Below are 22,492 nucleotides of genomic sequence, written 5' to 3'. Positions count from 1 at the left end.
CCTGTTAAATGTAATTTTTCTCCACCACAGAAGCCATTAAAGTGAGAGCTGGATAATCATGTACTGGAAAAGTTGAGACTTGTTAAAGTGAAATATCATGTACAGGAGGGATGCCTGTAGTTGAGGTAGAGGTTTAATTCAGTACAGTAGTTTCCTCAGATGAGGTCTTGTTTGATACCTGGCAGTATTTAAGTTGTTTGATTATATCCTGAGAAGTTGCATTGCAGACCCACACACTTCAGATTGGAAATAATAGGAATAGATATTAAAAACATTATATTGTCAGATTGAAGAGGTTTATAAATCAGAACAGTGCTCAGCATTGGTTCCCTTCTTTACTTATTGAAGTCCCCCCCTCGTCCCCCCTCTACTTGCATCTTGTCATACTTCCTTTATTCACCTTTCATGTTAATTTTGTCATAGCTTATAATGATGTATATTTTGTGCTTCCTTTTGTATTCTTCCCCCTTGATCTCACTCTTTCCTCCTCCTTCACCTACTTCTTTTTCTACTACAAGTACTTTATCTTCTGCATTTACTCCATTTCTTTTTCCTCTCTTACTCATATTCTGATTTTTGCATCTATTTATACATCTTCTGCTTGTACTCCTATCTTTCTCTTATGCTTTAATTTCTTTGTCACCACTGCAGGCATTAGCTGTACATAGTAAATTCACAGTATTCATTGAAAAATGTGTAATTACAAGCTTTACAGATAGTTATTGTACACTCACTCCAGAAAGTATCGGTGCACTGTGGGTCCTTTGCCATCCGGAATGATTCGACCATGTGGCAGTGACAGCCCGTTAATACCCGTATAAATTGTAGCATTTACGGCCGTTCCCTACTCATTATGATGGACACAAGAGGTATATGATATAGCGGTCATCTATCGTTTGGGATGCCTGCATGTTGGAGAACAGAACAGCAATTTCCAGTTTCCTCTGGTCCCTGTGTCATAATAGTTAACACATATTCTGCACCGATACTTTTTGGAGCGAGTGTACATTTTATTGATGACGGTGTTTGTACAGCTGATGTTTGAAAGTCGAGAAATCTCAGTTTTTGTGTTTCAAAGTTAGTCTAAGTTCATGTGTAGATCAAAGGCTGTGAGTGTAATTAGGGCACTATGAAGGCATGAAGTTACATAGATTTATTGTTTATAAAAGAAAGTCACCAGTAATAAATCCTGTCTGCTTTTATCATGGTTGTACTTGTTTTTCAGTTGTAAAGATGTCAATAAGGTTGTTGGACCATGGGCATTAAAATTATTATAAAAAACTTAACTGTCTTTTATTATATATATATATATATATATATATATATATATATATATATATACACATGTATACACACATATACAGTATATATATATATATATATATATATATATATATATATATATATATATAAATACAGTATATGTTTTTATAATGACAGACAGTTGCAAGCCTTTAATGAGAATACAGTATTGTAATTGAACATTATAAATCACATAGAGTAGTGTGCTGTATATTATAAACAATGTCATGTTATAACTATGTTTGCATTAAGATATCCACAGTCCACTGTTTCTTTTATTTGATCACTTTTACTGTTCTTTGCATTTTGTAGGGCATTGGCTCTGTACAAGGAGAAGAGAAGAATAACAGGAATTGAATGTTGGAAGAAAGGACAACATATTTTGCTTAATTAGAATGGCATTGTTAAGTGTTAAAAATTGGTGCAATTTCAATGGTTTTTGTTATTACAGTAGTTACTCTCTTATGGTCCACAGCCTCAGCAAGCTTGTCATATAATACTGTATGATGTAATACATTATTGATGACAGCACTTCTGGTATGCTTTTTTTTTTTTTTTTTTTTTTTTTTTTTTTCAATATATTGTTTCATTTAAGGAAATAAAGCCTGAGTTTGATTAGACTTTCTGTTACATTCCTTTCTCAAGTATTTTTAAGTCATAGTGCGAGCTGCCCTACTGGTTGCTTCTCTCTGATGTTTTCATCGTCATCATGACTTTTTTTCCCCATGTAAGGTTGGGATGATCCAGGATCCAAAAACACAGAAAGAGAAACAATAAAGCTGGGGCAACATGAACATCATGCCCAGTGAAAAGGATCACAGTTATCCACACATCAATCAAATCCCAGGAATCTTGGTGCTCACAAGCCTAACAAGCTGCATGTACAGTATTTTTTATGTATTCATTATACAGTAAAATCTCAATTGTCCAGCATAATTCGGCCAGGCCTTACGTCAGTTAGAGCAAAACGCTCCATCGGCTCAATACTCAGCATCGAGCTGGATATTGTGTTACTGTCCGTCTCGAACCTCTATCCTAAAATCTTTTCATCAAGCAAAAGATGAAAATTAAGCATAAAATATAGTAAAATAATGATACAGTACAGTAATACAGCGCCGGTTGGAAACCATTTACAAGCCGGTTGATGCACCTCAACACTGGATATAGCATAGAACCGTTGGTTACGTCCCATTATGGCTCCGGATATTGCTTTGTTAGACCCAGGCCAGCAGTTCCGGATGTCACTTTAGGCCAGATGTTATGACGATGGATAATTCAGAGTTTACTGTATCTCCATCATCATCCTGACCTCTTTTTTTTTTTTTTTTTTTTTTTTTTTTTTTTCTAAAGGATGGGGTGAGGTATGGTTCAGAAAGCAAGGAAAGGGAAATTACAGTATAAGGAGAATTATCAATATCATCACCTGTGAAATGGGTCAGACACTTATTTATTCACTATTTAAACACTTGGAATGTTGATTCTCCCTCACATCCCTCACCATCTGCACATATTTTTCATTTGTTTGTGTCACATAGAAAGGCTTCAGCATGCTTGCATGTGTTGGCCTTGGTCACCTAATGGTGGCTGTCCATGCTTGATCTCTGGCAGCTTCAGTGTTCAGTCCCATATCCCTGAGTACAATCTGTGATCTTGTTGGCGGTCTTTTTTGGTCTGCTTCTTGCAACCCTATCCTCAGAATTCACACTTCTCACCATCTGCAACCAATTGCTGTCTTCCATCCTATCAGCATGCCCAAACCATCTCAGTTTATGCCTCCTCATTGCAAAACCAATGCATTCCAATCCCATCTTTCCTCTCAACTCTTCAGTTGCAGTCCTAGCCCCCAGGTCTTGCAGGATGCACTACACATCCATTTAATCATTGTCATTTCTGTACATTTGAGTCTGTGAGTGTTTTGCTTTGCTGGCCAGGTGTCACTGTAATACAGCATTATACTCCTATCACAGGCTGCATACAAAGAAACCTTGGCACAGAGGGAGAGCCCTCTCAATGTTAGGAGAGGCAGCAGCACCCAGAACTACCTCCAGTCACTCCTTATTCTATCCACATAGCTAGCTCCAACTCCACCTCCAGCACATAACATGTCCGCCAATAACAAAACTCCACACATTCAAGAAACTCTCAAGCAAGATCAATTCATTCATGCTTGACAGTTTCTACATGCCCTCTCAAACACACTGTACACATGAAACCAGAGTTATTTTGCAGCCTGCCTCTAATACCACTGCATCTCTTATGCACTCGCTTATCAGAAACACTGCACAGGATGGAGTTACTTCCCACATCCTTGGGGCAGACCGCATATGGCCATACTCCCTCTGCTTTGACAGTATTGCCACCAGCTGTAGATATCATCACTTGTTTTAATTGCATTTACTCTCAAACCTTTGTACCTCATTCCGTCTCTCCATTTATTAAATCTTTACTTTGCCTCCCTTTCATTTTCTGCAGTCAAAACCAAGTCATCATTATACATATCCCATGGGAGTTCTTTTCTGAAGTCATGTGAGATTTTCAAGCACCATGATAAACATTAAGGGGTTCTAGAGTGACTGCTTACTCATACCAACATTCACAGAAAACTCAAATTTCCATTCACTCTCACCTGGGTGCAAGCTCCCACGTACATAGTCATAACCACTCAAACCAACTACCCAATCCCAAACTTCTCATTGCCTTCTTCACCAACAACTTAGGGAGTTTGTCAAAGGCCTTCTCCAAATCAATAAAAATAAAGTACAGTACCCTCGCGTCCAACACGCGTTAGTCCAGCACGATTCGGGTCCAGCACAGAGAGCAATTAATTAGTATTATTTAATACGATTTAATTACTGCAACACGAGTGTGTTAGCATAACACGCACAGAGCTCCGAGAAGTGGGCGATATCCGTAGAGTTCATTCTAGCACGATCACCCCCAGTCATACTGGACATTCCCATGATGATGATAGCCAATGAAAACTTCTGATCAAGTAGCCTTCCGCGCCCGCTATCGTGACATGATCGTGATGCCGCCCAATTAAAAACGCTTCTGGTGTCACGTGATGTTTTGTTTAAATTTCTCCCGCCACAGCGCCACTCAGTCGCATAATTGCATTGGAAGGTGCTTTTTTCTTGCTGCATTTTCTGCCCTTGTTACTGCATTTTACCCTGCTCACGATGCCTAGGAAGCCTTCTGAGAACCCCAAGAAGCGTCGGCACCTCCCTCAGGCCACCAAGCTAGAAAGCATCGAGAGGAAGAAGAAAGGGGAGAGGAAAGTTGACATTGCCAAGGCCTACGACATGAATGAAGCCAACGTGATCATAATAAAAAACTAAGACAAGATCCTGGCAGCCGAAGGCTATCACACGGCACTTCATACCAGGTTTGCTGAGGATACGATGGTAAATCGGAACGGTAACGTGGTAAAGTTGCCGACGATATCACAGGCATTTGGAATTCATCTGGATGGATTCCTGCTGAGGATACGGGCAAAACAGTGTGACCAAAACCCAGGCGACTCGACAGAGAATGTATCGTACTACAGCATTGAACATTTAGCCTGACACTGAATACATATTAATATTTTAGAATAAATATCAATTGTTTTGAAGCCCTTCTCATCAGCGTGCGTCCCAGTTTATAAACAAAGTTGCTTCTCCTTATTCTCTACCGAGTCAGCGACAGCGATCACTTTCCACAGTTACGAGACGGGGCTCTGGCAACAGTGTGAGAAGCATGCACTTTGCTGAGGATTACAGTGCTAGGACAGGCAGAAGCAGGACCTTCCATGGCTGTGGAGGAAGATAGTGATTCTGAGTGCGATTTCGAAGGATTTATGAGGGAGGTTGAGGACGAGCAACAGCCATTACTCGCTAGTGACGCCAGCAGCCATCCTCCAGGGACCCAGTAGGACTACCTACAGCCTTGGATACCACCTTCCATTCCCAGCAAGCCCACCAACACTATCCTAAAAGGTTAGTTATCATTTGCAGCACAGTACCATTTATTATAATTACAATAGTACCAATATATGTATAGGTATATGGTAGGTATTTAGGGTGACTTTTCCGAGGGTTGCTGACATAATTCGTTTTTCCCCATAAGCTCTATTGTTAGTCCAACACATTTTTGGTCCAACACGTGACCCATGCATGACAATATTACCGTGCTGGACGCGAGGGTACTGTACTGCATCCTTTTCTTTCCTACATAATTTTCCAGATATTGTCAGACCGTGCATATGGCATCAATGGTCCCTTTGCCTGGCATAAACCCGAATTGCATCTCATCAACCTTCACTGTTTCTCTTATCATACCTTCTAGGACTCTCCATTTTGTTTATATTTTTCTTTATTGGTGTGCTTCACATTACCTATTGGTGGGTAATGTCAGTCTGTTAACTGTCAGGAGGAAGAAGGGTTGTCAGCCCCTTGTCATGTGCTCCTGTATGTATAATAGACGTTATTCTGGTTCTGGGTAAACATGGCAAGTGCACTCTGCCATTTACTTAGAAACTTATGGTATATGTATCTTTTAATTTGTCAGTTGCACTGATCAAGACATGATAACTTTTAATTCTTTGTGGCTGGAGGGAAGCATCCACCATATTGGCGATGAAGTCAGTATTCATACTGCAGATGATGCCCCAGTCCATCACACAATACTTTACCAGTAACAGTAATAATAGTTGTCAAGATATTTACTGAAATGGCCACTGTAGATCCAAACTACCCCCTTCAAGTATGTTGTGAAGGATTACTTTTCATGGTGTAAATGGGTGGTACCTGTTAGATATGTACATTGTGGTGATATTGACTAGAAGTAGCTTATGGCTACACCACTCCCGAGTGGTACTCTGACCTCATGGGGTGGAAAGCATTTAATGTATGGCGTACAGTATCAGTCATATGAGTTTATAGTGGTATTATGCTCATGAATATTTAATATTTGACTTCTTCATTACTAGTTATCTGAAAGAACAGTTTCAGTGAGTGGCTCTGAACTTGATTGTAAAGTACCTTCAGAAGGGTGCGACGAAATACTGAATCACCAGTCATTTACCGAATCAAAACCAAATTGGCACTTTTAATTGGTAAGTACACCATATAGGTTCATACTCACCCAATTATCTGAAATACAGTCAGATTTTTATGTTTAATTTTACTGTTACAAAAATCCGGACTCACAGCAAAAACATGCTAAAATTAGCGGAAGTGTTTCTCTTTTATGGTGGTGTCACAAGGCCAAAAGTGGCTAACATGTGAGCAGCTTTTGCAAGGTGAAACAGCTAACAAAGTTGAGTTGGCGTCACACGCGTGTGTTTTTGCGAGCTGAAACGAATAGCAGTGTCGTCTGCCTTGGCGCCTCGTGGTCATTTGTAAACAGACCGCCATGAAGGACCCACTCCCATTTTCTCAGTTTCGTCAACTGCCTCACGGACTTTAACAACTTCAGAACCACAAGGCAATCTAATAGAGTTTGCCTTGCTGCAGGATCCATTTTGTAATCTGATTTCTACTTGTTATTTGGAAACAAAGCAGACAGCCTCTGCAGCTGGTCACCTGAGTGTCCGAATATTTATTTCATGTTACAAGAAAAAAATGAAAATGAATAAAAAACACAAGAATTAAATACAGTAATCCCTGTACTATCTGGACGCCCACTTTCCGGACATCCCACTTACCGGACATTTTGGTCCCAGGATTCAATATTCCCAAAATTGCCCCCAAAAGTGCAAAAAATTAAAAAAAAAAAAAATCAACTTTCCCCCCCCGGAATTTGAGCTCGGCGCGCTTGGCGTGGACCAGCTGTGTTTTGGTGCATAGTTCCACCGCTGTCTGCTAGAGTGCCCCTGCATCCTCCCCACTTACCGCCTGTCTCTTGTTGTGAGTGCACGCTCGTCATCATGGCCACCCACGTGCTTGCTTTTGTGGTGGTGCCCTACCTGCTGCTGCGCTCCTGCTTCTTGTTAGTGTGTGTGATAATGGCCCTGCTGCCTGAGAAGAGGAGGAGAGTGGTTTTGACTCTGGAGAAGAAGCGGATGATATTGGACAAGGTGGACGCGGGATGTTCAACCTCACGCATCCTCCGTGAATTCAACCTGGCCCAATCTACTTTGTTTGATATCAAGAGATCCCGTGACAAACTCATGCAGTACACAGCTGAATTCTCATCGAAAAGCAAATGCAACGTGGAGAGGAAGATGATGTTTACTCCCTGGTATGCAGAAGTTGACCGCTCCACGTTGATTTAGTATCGACAACAACGTGCTGCTGGTGTGCTGGTGCATGGCACAGAGCTGAAGGCTGCTGCTGAGAAGTTCGCAAGGCTTCATGATGCCCCAGACTTCAAGGCATCCGAGAGTTGGCTCTTCGCGTTCAAGTTACGACATGGCCTTACCAACTGTAAGTCTCATGGCGAAACTTTGGATGCCAACGAGGATGGAGTAGAAGAGTTTCAGCACAAGGTGAAGGGCTTGATCGACAGGGAGGGCCTCACTCTCGGTCAAGTCTACAAATGCAGACGAAACTGGTTTATTCTATTGCTCTTTGCCAATGAACACTCTAGCCGACGAGATGGAGTACCTCGCAAGCTCTGCAAACAACGGATATCTTCTTTGTGTTGTGCCAATGCTAACGGCATGCACCGGCTTAAGCCTGTTATTGTTGGCCGTGCAAAGCAGCCTCGGTGTCTTCGTGGGGTGATGGATGTCCTTCCTGTCGTTTGGTACCATTCTTTGAAGGCTTGGTTCACTGCCCAGATCTTCAAAGACTGGTTCCACTGCCATTTCATCAAGGAGGTTATCAGTTACCAGACGAAGACACTGGGAATCCCGCGCGACCAGGTAAAGGCCCTCCTTCTCTTGGATAATGCACCTGCCCAGCCATGCGACAAGGACTTGGTGACTGAGAATGGACGCATTAGGTGCATGTTAATGCCACCTAATACGACTGCTCTCATCCAACCAATGGACCAAGGAGTGATCGTGGCAACGAAGAGGCTGTACCGAAGGAAGATTTTGGACGAGGTGATGGTTGTTCTCGAGGACGAGGACGAGTGCAGGGAAGGACGGGACACGCGAGACCAGCGGACTTTGGAAAACATTCGCCGCTACATCATCATGTCTGCAATCTACAACTGGGCCAGTGCATGGAAGGAAGTCCCTGTGAAGACTTTAGAAAATGGTTGTTCTCATCTGCTTCTCGGAACGGATGCTGAGCACGATTTCGTAGGTTTTGACGTGGACGATTTCCATGCACATCTACATGTGCTTGGCGACGATATTGATGTGGATGAAGTGCGTGAGAGGTTGGATGACAACGAGTGCGATCCTGGGGATCAGACCATGTCTGATATCGAGATCGCATCTTCAGTTGCAGGTGTCAGTACCCAACTTGAAGATTCCGACGAGGACGGTGACAGTGATGCGGACTCCTCTCAGCGTGACACTACTCCACCCATCCCCAAGCTGAGCGCACTCCGGGAACACGTAGAGTTCATTCTCAACTACCTAGAACACCCGGACTGCGACAGGGAGATGGGGCTCTTGAGACTTGTGGAGGAAGTGCACGCTTTCAGGCAGCTCATCATTAATCGTTAAAGTCGTTGTTCCTTGCGTCAATCAACCATTGACAGCTTTTTCAGACCCGTGACCCCCGCTGTGCCCAGCCCTGACTCCACACCATTGCCTCCCCAAGACAGCCCCTCATCATCCGAGCCATAGCCCAGCACATCAGGCATGGTGGAGTCACCACTCAACGTGAGTTTGCGCCTGTCTTCAGAGTCGTTTGCAGTGGGTAGTCCATCACCACGTCCCAGCGACGCACCCCTAGGCCACCTGCATCAGCTACTCTCAGACTCTGACAGTGAATAAACAGCAAGAACTCGCCACTAGACCACACGGGAATTTACAGTGTTGTGCAGTGAAAAAACAGTGCACAGTGTTAAGAAATTATAATTGTGAGTGCAAAGACTTAAGTGCAGAGTGCAACGCTTATTTCGTTAAGGTACAATGGAATGCAAATTAGACTAAAGTGTGTAGTGTTAAGAAAATGGATTTATGAGTGCAAATGACTAAGTTCAGTGCAAGACTTCATGTACAGTGTACTGCAGGTGCTTCAGGTACTCCTTTTTACTGTCAGAGTCTGAGAGGAGGCGGGTTATTCATCGAGATGGCCAGGGATTTGTTGTAAGTTGCCAGAATGTTTCATATTGTACTGTATTTTCCATACTTACCTCTCAAACCTCATTTCACTCTTTTATATCCCTTCTTGGTGTGAATAGGGTCTTATGTGCTATGTATGTCCAGTACGGAGGTGTTTTTCTGAGTTAGGCTAGGTTAGGGTCCATAAGTAACCAGTCCAGGAGCCAGGGACTTGTTGTAAGTACCCAGAATGTTTAATATTGTATAAACTTACCTCTAAAACCTCATTCTCTGGTTCTTTTGCATTTATTTCATTTTTTTATGTCCCTTATTGGTGTGAATTGGGTTTTAAATAGGTGCTATGCATGTCCAGTAGGGAGTTGTATAGGTGTTTTTCTGAGTCAGGGTAGGTTAGGGTCCATAAGTACAAGTCCAGGAGTCTATGGCCCACTATCCGGACGGGACCACGTTCCGGACATGCCTTTGGCTCTGTTACATCAGATAGTGGAGGGATTACTGTAATATTTATTTAACAATTTTCGTTAAGTTTCCATCTCTGAATAACAAACTATTTTCTCACCAAATACAAAATTACGGTAATATAGGCTCATTTGAGTTCTAATCCCACCAACAAACTGTGAGCAAAAATTGTTATCCATTTCACCTCGCAAGTGAAATCTCTCTCACCGTGGGTCAGTTTGGTTAGCGGCTCACAATACTGGCCCGCAAGTTAACCACTTTTGTCCCAGTTTGGTATTGCCTTTATCTCAACAACTTGCCTTGGCAGACTTCTATCTATCTATCTGTCTATTGTCAAATGCCATAATCCCGCAAGGGGTGGCCATTTGACTTTGAGTTATTTGTTTTACAGGAGGGGCACTGATCTTCCACCAACCCACTTGTTGACATGTAGGGGGCATATATGGTTTGGTCATATGGCTACCACCCAGCGTTGTAAATGGTTTCTTGGCTTACAGGAAACAATTTAGCTTGTCACTCAATGTAAAGCCACATGTAAAGGAAAGAAAAGCAATAAGAAGTGACAGGAAAGATGGCAGAAATAGGAAGAGAGGAGGGCAGGCACAGAAAAAGAATGATAAAGGAAGGAAGAAGTAGGCAGCACTACATCGTGAGTGAATGATGGTCACCACCACCTACCACTTTTACTTAGTATAAATATTAATTTAACATACAAATGATGACGACCCAGGACCGGACAAAGGACTTGGTAATGGTTACATGGAATGTAAGAGGAGTGAATGATGAGGTGAAAGAGAGATTGTCCAGGTGCTTCAGGGTGCGAAAGTGGATGTACGTGGAATAACTGAAACAAAATGGAGAGGAGAAAGTGTGAGAGAATGGGAGTATGGATGGGGTATATGTGCAGGAGTAGGTGAGAATGAGAGGGCAAAGGAAGGAGTATGTATAGTAGTGAGTAAAAGATGGAAGAAGAGCATAAGACAGTATGGATCAGTTGGGTCAAGGATTGTGTGGGTAAAGTTGAAAGTTGGAATACAAATGTGTGCGATTGTGTGTGTGTATGCGCCAGTGCAAGATCGTGCTAGAAGAGTGAGAGAAGAGTTCTGGACAAATGTAGAAGTGTGCTTGGAAAAGTTTGGAAGGAATGAGAGAGTGTTTTTGATCGGTGATATGAATGGTAAAGTTGGGAATGTGAAGGTGGATGGAATAGTTGGTGAGTGGGGTGTGCCTGCTGAGATAGATGAGAATGGGAGTGTGTTAGTGGACATTTGTGCTGGGAGGGGGTTGGTGATAGCCAATACCCTCTTCAGGCATAAAATGATCCACAGATATACATGGTGAGTGATGGGAAGGGTGGGTGGTGAACTGAATGAAAGGAAGGCAATGATTGATTATGTGTGTGTGGATGAAAGGATGCGAAGATGTGTAATGGATGCAAGAGCTTATAGAGGTTGGGGGAGTGGACTTTCTGACCACTACTTGGTGGTGGCCAGAATTAGGATTCAAGTAAGATGGAGGAATAGAAGAAGGGAAAGACGAGAGGAAGGAGTAGTTGCAAGGAGAGTGGAAAGGTTACAAGAGGATGAGAAAAAGGCAGAGTATAAGAGAGAAGTGGAGGAATGATTGGGCAAATATGAATTGGAGCGGATGGGAGACGTGGAAGGTGTGTGTAGGATATTCACAGAAGAAATATGTGCAGCATGTGATGTGGTCTGTGGAAGGAAGAGAAGATGGAGGGGGGTGCAAGGAACAGCGTGGTGGACTGAAGAGGTGAGACAGGCTGTGGCACAAAAGAAGAAAGCATACAATGAATGGATGAGAAATAGGGGCGTGGAAGAAGTTGAGAGGTGGAAGAGAGAGTTATATGTAGAAAGAAAGAGAGAGGTGAAAAGATTAGTAAGAGAGAGTAAGAAGAGAGTGGATGAGGAATTTGGAAGGAATTTGAGTGTAAAGTGGAGGGACTGTAAGAAAATGTTCTGGAAAGAGGTGAAAAGAGTAAGACAGAGTGGAAGTGAAGTTAGCAGGGGAGTGAAAGATAAAAATGGTAGATTACTAGTGGAGAAGGGAGAAAAAGTGAGCAGATGGAGAGAACACTTTAAGGAATTGTTGAACGTAGAGGATGGAAGTAATGCGAGTATAAGTGGCTGGGGAATGGCTGGGAGAAGGAGGGAGGTGAGAAGACAGGAAGAAATCAGTAGGATAGAAGTTGTGGAAGCAATAAAGAAAGTTAAATCGGGGAAAGCCCCAGGAATTGATGGAGTGTGTGGTGAAATGCTGAAGCATGGGTGAGAGATAGTAGTAGAATGGATATGGAAGATGTGCAGATTGGCCTGGGAGGAGGGTAGAGTCCCCGAGGATTGGAAGTCAGGTATAATTATTCCCTTGTACAAAGGAAAAGGAGAAAAAGAAGTGTGTGGTAATCATAGGGGCATTTGTCTTCTTAGTATAATAGGAAAAGTGTATGGTAGGATACTGATTGACAGAGTTAGAGAAAGAATAGAGAAATTAGTTGGAGAAGAACAGGGAGGCTTTAGGAAGGGAAGAGGTTGTGTAGATCAGATATTCATTCTTAGATCTTTAGTGGAAAAGTTTCTAGAGAAGGGAAAGAAGTTGTATGCGGCTTTCATGGATTTGGAGAAAGCATATGACAGGGTGGATAGACAAGGATTGTGGAAAGTGTTAGGAATATATGGAGTAGATGGGAAGTTGTTGAATGCTGTGAAGAGTATGTACGATTGTGCGAAGGCTGCAGTGCGTGTGGATGGTGAACTAAGTGAATTTTTCTCTTTGAAAGTTGGGTTGAAACAGGGATTTGTCATGTCTCCATAGTTGTTCAATCTGTACATGGATGGGGTAATAAAAGAGGTACAAGGTAGGGTAGTGGATGTTGGAGTGGCCCTGGTGAGAGAGGATAGTGTTTGGAAACTCCCTGTACTGTTGTTTGCAGATAATACTGTGTTGTTGAGTGAAGAAAAAGGGGAGCTGCAAGGCTTGGTGGATGAGTTTGGGAGAGTGTGTAAGAAACGGAATCTAAAGGTGAATGTAGGGAAGAGTAAAGTGATGGTCTTTGAGAGAGGTGAAGTCAGTGAATGTGCAGCGAGGTTGGATGGTGAGGAATTGGAAAATGTGAGTACGTTTAAGTACTTGGGTAGTGTGATGAGTAAGGATGGAGGTTTGGAGGGTGAAGTGCTTGAAAGGGTACAGCAAGGAAGAAAGGTTGCTGGTTCTTTGAAAGCAGTGATAAGAAACAGGGCAGTGAGCATGGAAGTAAAAAAGTTACTACATGACAGTATTGTGATACCAACTCTAACGTATGGAAGTGAAGCTTGGACGTTGTTGGAAGGACACAAGTCAAGAGTGAGATCAGTGGAAATGAGTTATTTAAGAGGAGCCTGTGGAGTCACATGGAGAGACAGGCTGACAAATGAGGATATAAAGGAGCATTGTGGTGTGGATGTGGATGTGATAGGAAATGGTATGAGGAACACACTAAGGTGGTTTGGCCATGTGGAGAGGATGGAGGGTGGAAGACTGACGAAGAGAGTGTATGTGAGTGAGGTGGAGGGGGGAAGAGGGAGGGGGAGGCCGAGGATGAGATGGAGGGATGGGGTGGAGAGGTATATGAGAGAGGGGGGTGTGAGTTGGGAGCAGGGCAGTGAAATGGCGGGGGACAGGGTGACTTGGAGGCGATTTGTTTGTGGCCACCCCAAACGGGATTGAGGTGTCTGGCAATAGATAGATAGATAGATAGATAGATTGACAAATGCTTTTATTTGCACCTTAAATCAGTTCTGTATTTGTGAAAATAGAAGTCTGTCAAGGCGTGTTGGCGATCTAAAGTAGAAATACTTGTTAACCTTAGCACGTTTTCGTTCTGAATCCTAATTTTCAATTAATAGTTAAATTAAGCACAGTTTTGTTTTGTTTTTAACAGAATTTCTGATAATTAGGTGTATATGAACCTATATGGTGAAGAAAATATTATTTTCACAACACCAAAGACTGCATTCCAGCACTGGGAACTTCCAACAAGCAGCCAGCCACCACTGCTTTTGTTTATTGTTATTGGCTTTTTTTTTTTTTTTTTTTTTTTTTTTTTTTTTTTAATGCGAGGAAGAAGGAACCAAAGGCCATGAGCCCGCAGTAACAGTTCCCTCCAAGAGAAAAACAAAATACAATAGAGAGCCAAATTCAAGATCCAATCATTTGGAGATGCCTGGACACACTGCGCTTGAAAGACTGGAGATCATAGGCAGCAGGAAATACAGATAGAGGGAAACAGTTCCAGAGCTGACCTGTTGTATAAATGAAAGACTGGGAGTAATGGTTAACTCTTGCATTAGAGAGTTAGACAGAAAAGGGATGAGAGTTTACTGCCAGACGGGTGCTACGCGCCCGTTGTAGAGGTGGAGGAATGCAAGCATACAGTTCAGAGGAGCAGTGACCATTAAAGTAGCGATAGAAAAGAGATAAAGATGCAACAGTGCGGCGAAGAGACAGAGGTTGAAGGGAGTCAGTAAGAGGAGGAGAGTTAATGAGATGAAAAGCCTTTGACTCCACCCTATTGAGAAGAGCTGTATGTGGGGAGCCTCCCCACACATCAGAGTTGTACTCCACACAGGAGCGGATAAAACCCCTGTATAGAGTCAACAATTGTGCAGGGGTAAAGAAAGAGCGGAGACAGCTTAGCACACCCAATCTCTTGGAAGCAGATTTTACAAGAGATGTAATATGATCTTTCCAAGATAAGTCTCGAGTAAATGAAACCCCAAGCATGTTCAAGGATGATGCGGGATTAAGCTGAATATTATTAAACATTAATGGGTATACCTGTGGAAAATTTTGTCGGGTTGATAGGCGTAAGAACTGAGTCTTAGATGCATTAAAGACAACCATATTATTTTTACCCCAGTCAGAGATACGAGCCAAGTCAGAAATTAGGTGTGCCATAGCCTCATCCCTTGTTTCTTGAAGTAACTGTTGAGATGGGCGTTGCGGGAACCAAATGGAAAGGTGAAGGGTGGAGTCATCAGCGTATGAGTGGATAGGGTTAGATGTACAGCTTAGAAGATCATTCATGAATAAAAGGAAGAGAGTTGGTGATAGGACAGAGCCCTGAGGAACACAACTGTTGATAGATCTAGGAGAAGAACGATGGCCGTCTACAACAGCGGCTATAGAACGACCAGAAAGGAAGCTAACGATGAAGGCACAGATAGAAGGATAGAAACTGTAGGAGGGCAGTTTGGAAATTAAAGATTTATGCCAGACTCGATCGAAAGCCTTTGAGATGTCAAGTGCAATGGCAAAGCTTTCGCCAAAGTCCCGAAAGGAGGATGACCAGGAGTCTGAAAGGTAGGTGAGAAGATTGCCAGTGGAGCGTCCCTGACGGAACCAATATTGACGATCGGAAAGAAGGTTGTGATAGGAAAGATGCCTTAAAATTTTTCAATTAAGAATTGACTCGAAAACTTTTGAAATACAGGACGTTAAAGCAATTGGACGATAGTTGGAGGATTGGGAGTGGTCACCCTTCTTTGGGACTGGCTGAATGAGAGCAAACTTCCAGCAAGAAGGAAAGGTACAAGTTGACAGACAAAGGCGAAAGAGTTTGCCTAGGCAGGGTGTAAGCACAGAAGCACAGTTCTTGAGAACAACAGGAGGGACCCCATCAGGCCCATATGCCTTGTTAGTACTGAGGCCAGTGATGGCAGAAAATACATCAACTGAAGAAATTTTAATGTCAGCCATGAGGAAGTCAGAGGGGGGAAGTGATCGAGGAACAGCACCGGAATCGTCTAAGGTGGAATTGGAGGAGAAAGTCTGCGCAAAGGGATCTGCTTTATCAGTAGAAGAAATACCTACAGAACCATCAGAGTAGAAAAGAGGAGGGAAGGATGATGAGGTAAAGTTGTTAGAAAGATTTTTGGCAAGGTGCCAGAAGGAGCGGGAAGAATTCGAGTTGGAGAGTTGAGAGCATTTAGTATGGATGAAATTATTTTTAGTATAGCGAAGAACAGACTTAGCACGATTCCGGGCAGAAACGTAAAGATGATGTGATTCAGGGGTGGATTGGCTCCGGTACCTTTTGTAGGCCTTCTCCTTGTTGCGGACAGCATTAGAACAAGCGTGATTAAACCAAGGCTTTCTTGCGTTAGTCAAAGGATATGAGAAAGGAATGTATGCTTCCATGCCCGAGAGAATAACCTCCGTAATGCGCAAGGCACACTCAGATGGCTCACGGCCATGGAAGCAATAATCATTCCAGGGAAAATCAAAGAAGTACAGCCTGAGGGCCTCCCGGTCCGCGGCTCCAAAATGCCACAGACGACGTTTCCCTGGAGGGTCCACAGGCCGTACCGGAGTGATAGGACAGGTTAAGGTAATAAGGTTGTGATCGGAGGAGCCCAGCGGAGAGAAAAGATTAACAGAGTAAGCAGAAGGATTAGTTGTGAGGAAGAGGTCAAGTATGTTGGAGCTCTCTCCAAGGCGGTCAGGGATACGGGTAGGGTGCTGCACAAGCTGCTCTAGGTCATTAAGGATAGAAAAGATGTAGGCTTGTTCACCAGGTGGATCCATGAAAGGAGAGGAGAGCCAAAGGTGGTGGTGAACATTGAAATCTTCAAGAATGGAGATTTCAGAGAAAGGAGAAATGGACAGAATGTGTTCCATCGTAGAAGTAAGATAGTCAAAGAATTTTTGATAGTCAATAGAATTAGGGGATAAGTAAACAGCACAGATATATTTAGTCAGAGAATGACAGGAAAGCCGAAGCCAGAGTGTGGAGAATTCAGAAGAATCAAGTTCAGGAACACGAGAGCAAGATAAGTCGTTGCATATATATACACAACAGCCACCTTTGGCTTTGAAATGAGTATAGAGAAAGTAGGAGGATACAGAAAAGGGTTTGCTGTCGGTTGCCTCTGACAGCTGAGTCTCCGTTAGAAAAAGAAGGTGAGGTTTAGAGGAGGAGAGGTGGTGCTCAATAGAGCAAAAGTTAGATGAAAGGCCACGAATGTTGCAGAAATGAAGAAGAAGAGAGTCAGACAGTGGTTCCAGGCACCTCGAGTCGTCACCGGGAGAGGGGCAGATGGCGGGGGCATTTATGGTCCCCCCCCCCCTGGGGACTCCGAGGCTTGATTAATCGACGCCATTTTGGTAATTTTGAATAGGAAGTGTAGTGTGTACTGTGCATGTAGTTTGGTGAAGATAGTTAGAGAAATTTGTACTGGAGAGCATGCTGGCCTACTCTCTGTGTAACTGAGACACTGAAAAAGTTCAGCAAAGGGGGATGGTCAGGAACTAGTCCTGAGGGCTGATGAAACGGGAGCTCCAGCACTCCCTGTCATCAGCTTTCCATCCACCTCGGGAGTACTGCCCTGCTCGACTGGTGCTACAGTCTACTCCTCAGGAAAATTTCCCAGGTGTGCTGCGCACCTACATATTGGAATGAAACACTATCAATTATTCCTCTTGTCACTGGGCATTCTTGGAGGTCAAAAATAAGCACAATGTATGCAGGCCAAATGTAAACAAAGTAAGACTATGCTGCCTCAGTGTGAGTAGATGTCACAACTAATCAGAGGCCATTTCAGAGTCACGTGATTTTCAGCTACTCCATTTACTATTTTTTCTTGTATTTGCACAATTTTTTTTGGGAAATAATGGTTGACATAGTTATTTTCTGCATATTTTTTCATATACAAGTAACTTAAAAGAAGATTTTGACCGGAACTCGTCTATTCATCCAACCAAGTCAGTCCCCCTGTCAGTTCTTTAGCCTCATTATGCTTTGTGACACACTATCCATCCATCTTCTTGGCTTACCATGCCTCCTTCAGCCTTCAAACTTTCTAACATATACCTGGTACACTACCCACCACGTGCTGGCGAGGGATGTCTTCACATAGTGGCAGTGATATAACTGGGTTGTGGAGCTGCCTAATTATACAAAAATCCCTCTGTCCTATCCTTGTACTCTGAAAGGAGGATGGTGGTTTGTGGATGAGGAGTAACTTCGCTTTCCAGCCCACGTTCACATGAGCCTGGGGCTGGATACTCAAAACAAGCCTTTAGCCACGGCGCTAGTTGACAAACGGCGCCTTTTCATACGGCAGGTCAAAGGTGCCTATGGGGGCACATGCAACTCCCATACTGAAACAGTTTAAAAGGTGTGTTTGGTGTGCCTTTCTGTGGAAAGGCAACTTTCCCTCAGAAGGCGCCTTTTGATATCTCAGCCAATCACAGCAGCGTTATAAAAATACTCTTAGGAAGTGTTTGCCAGTCGCAAAGCAACATTTCGTCTCAGCTGACGAACATAAACAAAACATGAAGTGTGGGTGCAACGTAGTAATCCTGACATATTTCCGTTTTCGTAGTGATATTTTGTGGGAATGGTGGATAAAATAAGCTGGGATTCAACTGCACTAACTTCAGATTTTTATGCAGGACCTATAACTCACTGCACAAAATAAAGATATGGTCTATTCATGTGTGTACAGTACCTTCAGTAACACCTTCCTTAAATATTTAGTACACACACACATATGTATATATATATATATATATATATATATATATATATATATATACGGTACCCTCGCGTCCAACACGCTTCAGTCCAGCACGATTCGGGTCAGCACGGAGAGCAATTAATTAGTATTATTTAATACGATTTAATTACTGCAACACGAGTGTGTTAGCATAACATGCACAGAGCTCCGAGAAGTGGGCGAAATCTGCAGAATTCACTCTAGCACGATCACCCCCGGTTCAACAGGGTCATACTGGACATTCCCATGATGATGATAGCCAATGAAAACTTCTGATCAAGTAGCCTTCCCCGCCCGCTATCGTGACGTGATCGTGATGCCGCCCAATTAAAAACGCTTCTGGTGTCACGTGATGTTTTGTTTAAATTTCTCCCGCCACAACGCCACTCAGTCGCATAATTGCATTGGAAGGTGCTTTTTTCTTGCTGCATTTTCTGCCCTTGTTACTGCATTTTACCCTGCTCACGATGCCTAGGAAGCCTTCTGAGAACCCCAAGAAGCGTCGGCACCTCCCTCAGGCCACCAAGCTAGAAAGCATCGAGAGGAAGAAGAAAGGGGAGAGGAAAGTTGACATTGCCAAGGCCTACGACATGAATGAAGCCAACGTGTTCATAATAAAAAACTAAGACAAGATCCTAGCAGCCGAAGGCTATCACACGGCACTTCATACCAGGTTTGCTGAGGATACGATGGTAAATCGGAACGGTAACGTGGTAAAATTGCCGACGATACCACGGGCATTTGGAATTCATCTGGATGGATTCCTGCCGAGGATACGACGGCCAAACATTGTGACCAAAACCCAGGCGACTCAACAGAGAATGTATCGTACTACAGCATTGAACATTTATCCTGACACTGAATACATATTAATATTTTAGAATAAATATCAATCGTTTTGAAACCCTTCTCATCGGCGTGCGTCCCAGTTTATAAACAAAGTTGCTTCTCCTTATTCTCTACCGAGTCAGCGACAGCGATCACTTTCCACAGTCACGAGACGGGGCTCTGGCAACAGTGTGAGAAGCATGCACTTTGCCGAGGATTACAGTGCTAGGACAGGCAGAAGCAGGACCTTCTATGGCTGTGGACGAAGATAGTGATTCTAAGTGTGATTTCAAAGGATTTATGAGGGAGGTTGAGGAGGAGCAACAGCCATTACCCGCTAGTGACGCTAGCAGCCATCCTCCGGGGACCCAGTAGGACTACCTACAGCCTTGGATACCATCTTCCATTCCCAGCAAGCCCACCAACACTATCCTAAAAGGTTAGTTATCATTCATAGCACAGTACCATTTATTATAATTACAATAGTACCAATATATATATAGGTATATGGTAGGTATTTAGGGTGACTTTTCCGAGGGTTGCTGACATAATTCATTTTTCCCCATAAGCTCTATTGTTAGTCCAACACGTTTTTGGTTCAACACGTGACCCATGCATGACAATATTACCGTGCTGGACGCGAGGGTACTGTATACTGTATATATATATATATATATATATATATATATATATACACACACACACAGAGATAGCCCAATTATCCAAGCTATATGGTGTGAAGGGGTGCCTGATTAGTCCAAAAGCACAATTAAATCTGGCAGAAACAAAACACAAGTACCGTATTTTTAGACTGATTTATTTACTGGTAAATGTACACTTTAAGTAGCAGAAAGACCTTTCTAGTTCAATGTATATTCCTCCAGCTTGTTTCAGTATTTTTCAGACTATATTCAGTTTGGTAAATTACTTTTTCTTGCTGAAAAATTTCCACCCTTTTATTATCGTCACGTTCTTTAGGCTGTACCTGCGATTGTTTCCAGCACAATGGTCAAAAATCATCGTACTCAAATGTGGACTTCGTTTCCCAACTTCCGAACTGAAGCTTAGGTTAGGTTAAATTATTAGGTGCAGTTAAGCTAGGTTAGGCCAGGTTTGGTTAAACTCTTAGATTAGAACAGTGTCCTCTGCAATTACGTTAACGAATCAAACAAGGAGTCGTCACACCAGAACAGCTAAAAACAGCGGGGAAACAGATTTAACAAGAAATGTTTTATTTACCAACCAAGAAATAATCAGAAAAATATGACAGACAATCAGGATGAACCGATTTGGTAAGGTGCTCTTACTGCTTACAGCAAAGCGTATGTTTACCCTCAATGTTCGTGAGTTCAGACATTTCTGTGCTCCCGTGGCAGACCTTGGAACCATTTTTTCAAAGTTATAAAGTCAGTTTCTTTTTCTTAGATGTGAAAAGACTCGTCTGGTACACCTGGCTTTTTCCCCTCCTTCCTGAACCCATCTTGTGATTTGCTATGATTCGTGAAAGAATTAATAAAATTAGGGGGCATGTTACATTAGCATTTAAACATAAAATTAGGGTGCATGTTACATTAGCATTTAAACATATCGGCAAAAACATCTGGGATGAAAGGACCACCTGGCTGTTTGGGATGGTAGAGTAGGGTCGTGTAAACATACTAACGACCTTCGTTCCCTTCCCATAATTGTTTGCAGTTTTTATGGCTCGCCCTAACTCAGCGTCACTGACACCGGTACAGTAAAGCATTGTTCAAGGCTGGCAGCCATGAAGGGGTTAATGGAATACATTATTGTTTGTATCAACACTCTCTCTTTCACACATACATGAACGAACAAAAGAACGTGCAATAAATGTACACTTAACTGTAAGGAGCAGAAATAACTGTATGCTTTGTCGGTCCGAAATGTGTTGGGAAGCGACAACAAACAAAGAATGTGGAACTGAATGCCACCTTACGAGAACACGTGAGATGAAACTATTTTTTCTTATTAGTAAACATTTTTCTTCCATTTCGTTCCTATAATTGTAAAACTCATACATTTTCGTCCAAGCACACGGCCTAAAAACCTTACCAATTCAATTCATATACCTCTAGTTTGTTTTCTTATTTTTCTGCCTATTCTGAGGGTGGTAAATTACTTTTCGCTGAAAGATTTCCTCTCTTATTATCATAACATTCCTTAAGCCTTACCTATGATTGTTTCTGGCATAATGGAAGAAACTTACTCATAATTAGGGTGCATGTTACATTAGTGTTCAAACATGTTGGCAAAAACATCTAAGATGAAGTGGCAGGCTGCCAGACTGTTTGAGATGGTAGAGTAGGGTCGTGTAAACACACCAGTGACCTTTGTTCCCTTCCCATAATTGTTCACAGTTTTTAATAGCTCTCCCTAACCCAACATCCCTGACACCAGTACAGTAAAGCATTGTTCGAGGCTGACAGCTATGATGGGGTTAATGGAATGCATTATTCTTTGTATTAATATTCTGTTTCACACATACAGTACACTTAGAACGAACAAAAGAATGAACAGTAAATGTACGACGAAGAAATAACTATGCTCTGTCAGTCCGAAATGTGTTGGGAAGCGCGATGTCTAACGAAGAATGCAGAACTGAATGCTAACTTACGAGAACATGAGTAATTTTTTTTCTGATTAGCAGACATTCTTGTTCCATTTCGTTCCCTAAAATTGGGAAACCCATTAATTTTCGTCTAAGCATACAGCCTAAAGACTTTACCAATTCATTTCATATTCCTCCAGTTGGTTTTCTGTATGTTTCTATTTTCAAGGTAGTAAATTACCTTCTCTTGCTGAAAGATTTCCTCCTTTATTATCACGTTCTTTATGCCATACCTAAGATTGTTTCGGGCATAATGGAAGAAACTCATCGTACACAAAAGTGGATTTAGTTTCCCAGTTTCCCAGCTGGAGCCCAGGTTAAGTCAGGTTAGGTTAAATTAGGTTAAATTATTAGGTAGTTAAGCAAGGTTAGGCTAGGCCAGGTGTATCAGTTGCCTCACCAAACTCCGCCCTACCACCCTTGTGATCGAGTTGTGAGCGGGAGGTGTGGATGGGGGCGGGGGGGCAGACTATCTCTGGTTTACCCATGCCTCGCTCCCTAGCAACTGGATGCTTCCTGTTTAAACCAGAGCTATCGTACAGATAATTCTATGTA

General features: G+C 42.7%; 1 protein-coding gene across 5 annotated transcripts in view; it reads left to right on the top strand.

The window, feature by feature from the left end:
• The window catches only part of Nmnat (nicotinamide mononucleotide adenylyltransferase), a 534,591-nt gene that overhangs the window by 358,130 nt on the left and 153,969 nt on the right, over positions 1–22,492 (top strand). The window contains exon 8 of one of the 5 annotated variants that reach the window (XM_080280513.1): positions 1,615–1,864. The exons of the other annotated variants lie outside the window; for them this stretch is intronic. Coding sequence (XP_080136639.1) covers positions 1,615–1,696 — 82 coding nt within the window. The 3' untranslated portion in view covers positions 1,697–1,864. Of the gene's footprint in view, positions 1–1,614; positions 1,865–22,492 lie in introns of those variants that run through there. 5 annotated transcript variants of the gene reach the window in all.

Source organism: Coenobita brevimanus, chromosome 85 (assembly GCF_032717465.1).
Source record: "Coenobita brevimanus isolate Jiangsu-jjx chromosome 85, ASM3271746v2, whole genome shotgun sequence".
NCBI classification, from domain to species: Eukaryota; Metazoa; Arthropoda; class Malacostraca; order Decapoda; family Coenobitidae; genus Coenobita; species Coenobita brevimanus.
Note: the sequence above shows the minus strand (reverse complement) of the source record. Positions and strands in the feature narration are given on the sequence as shown.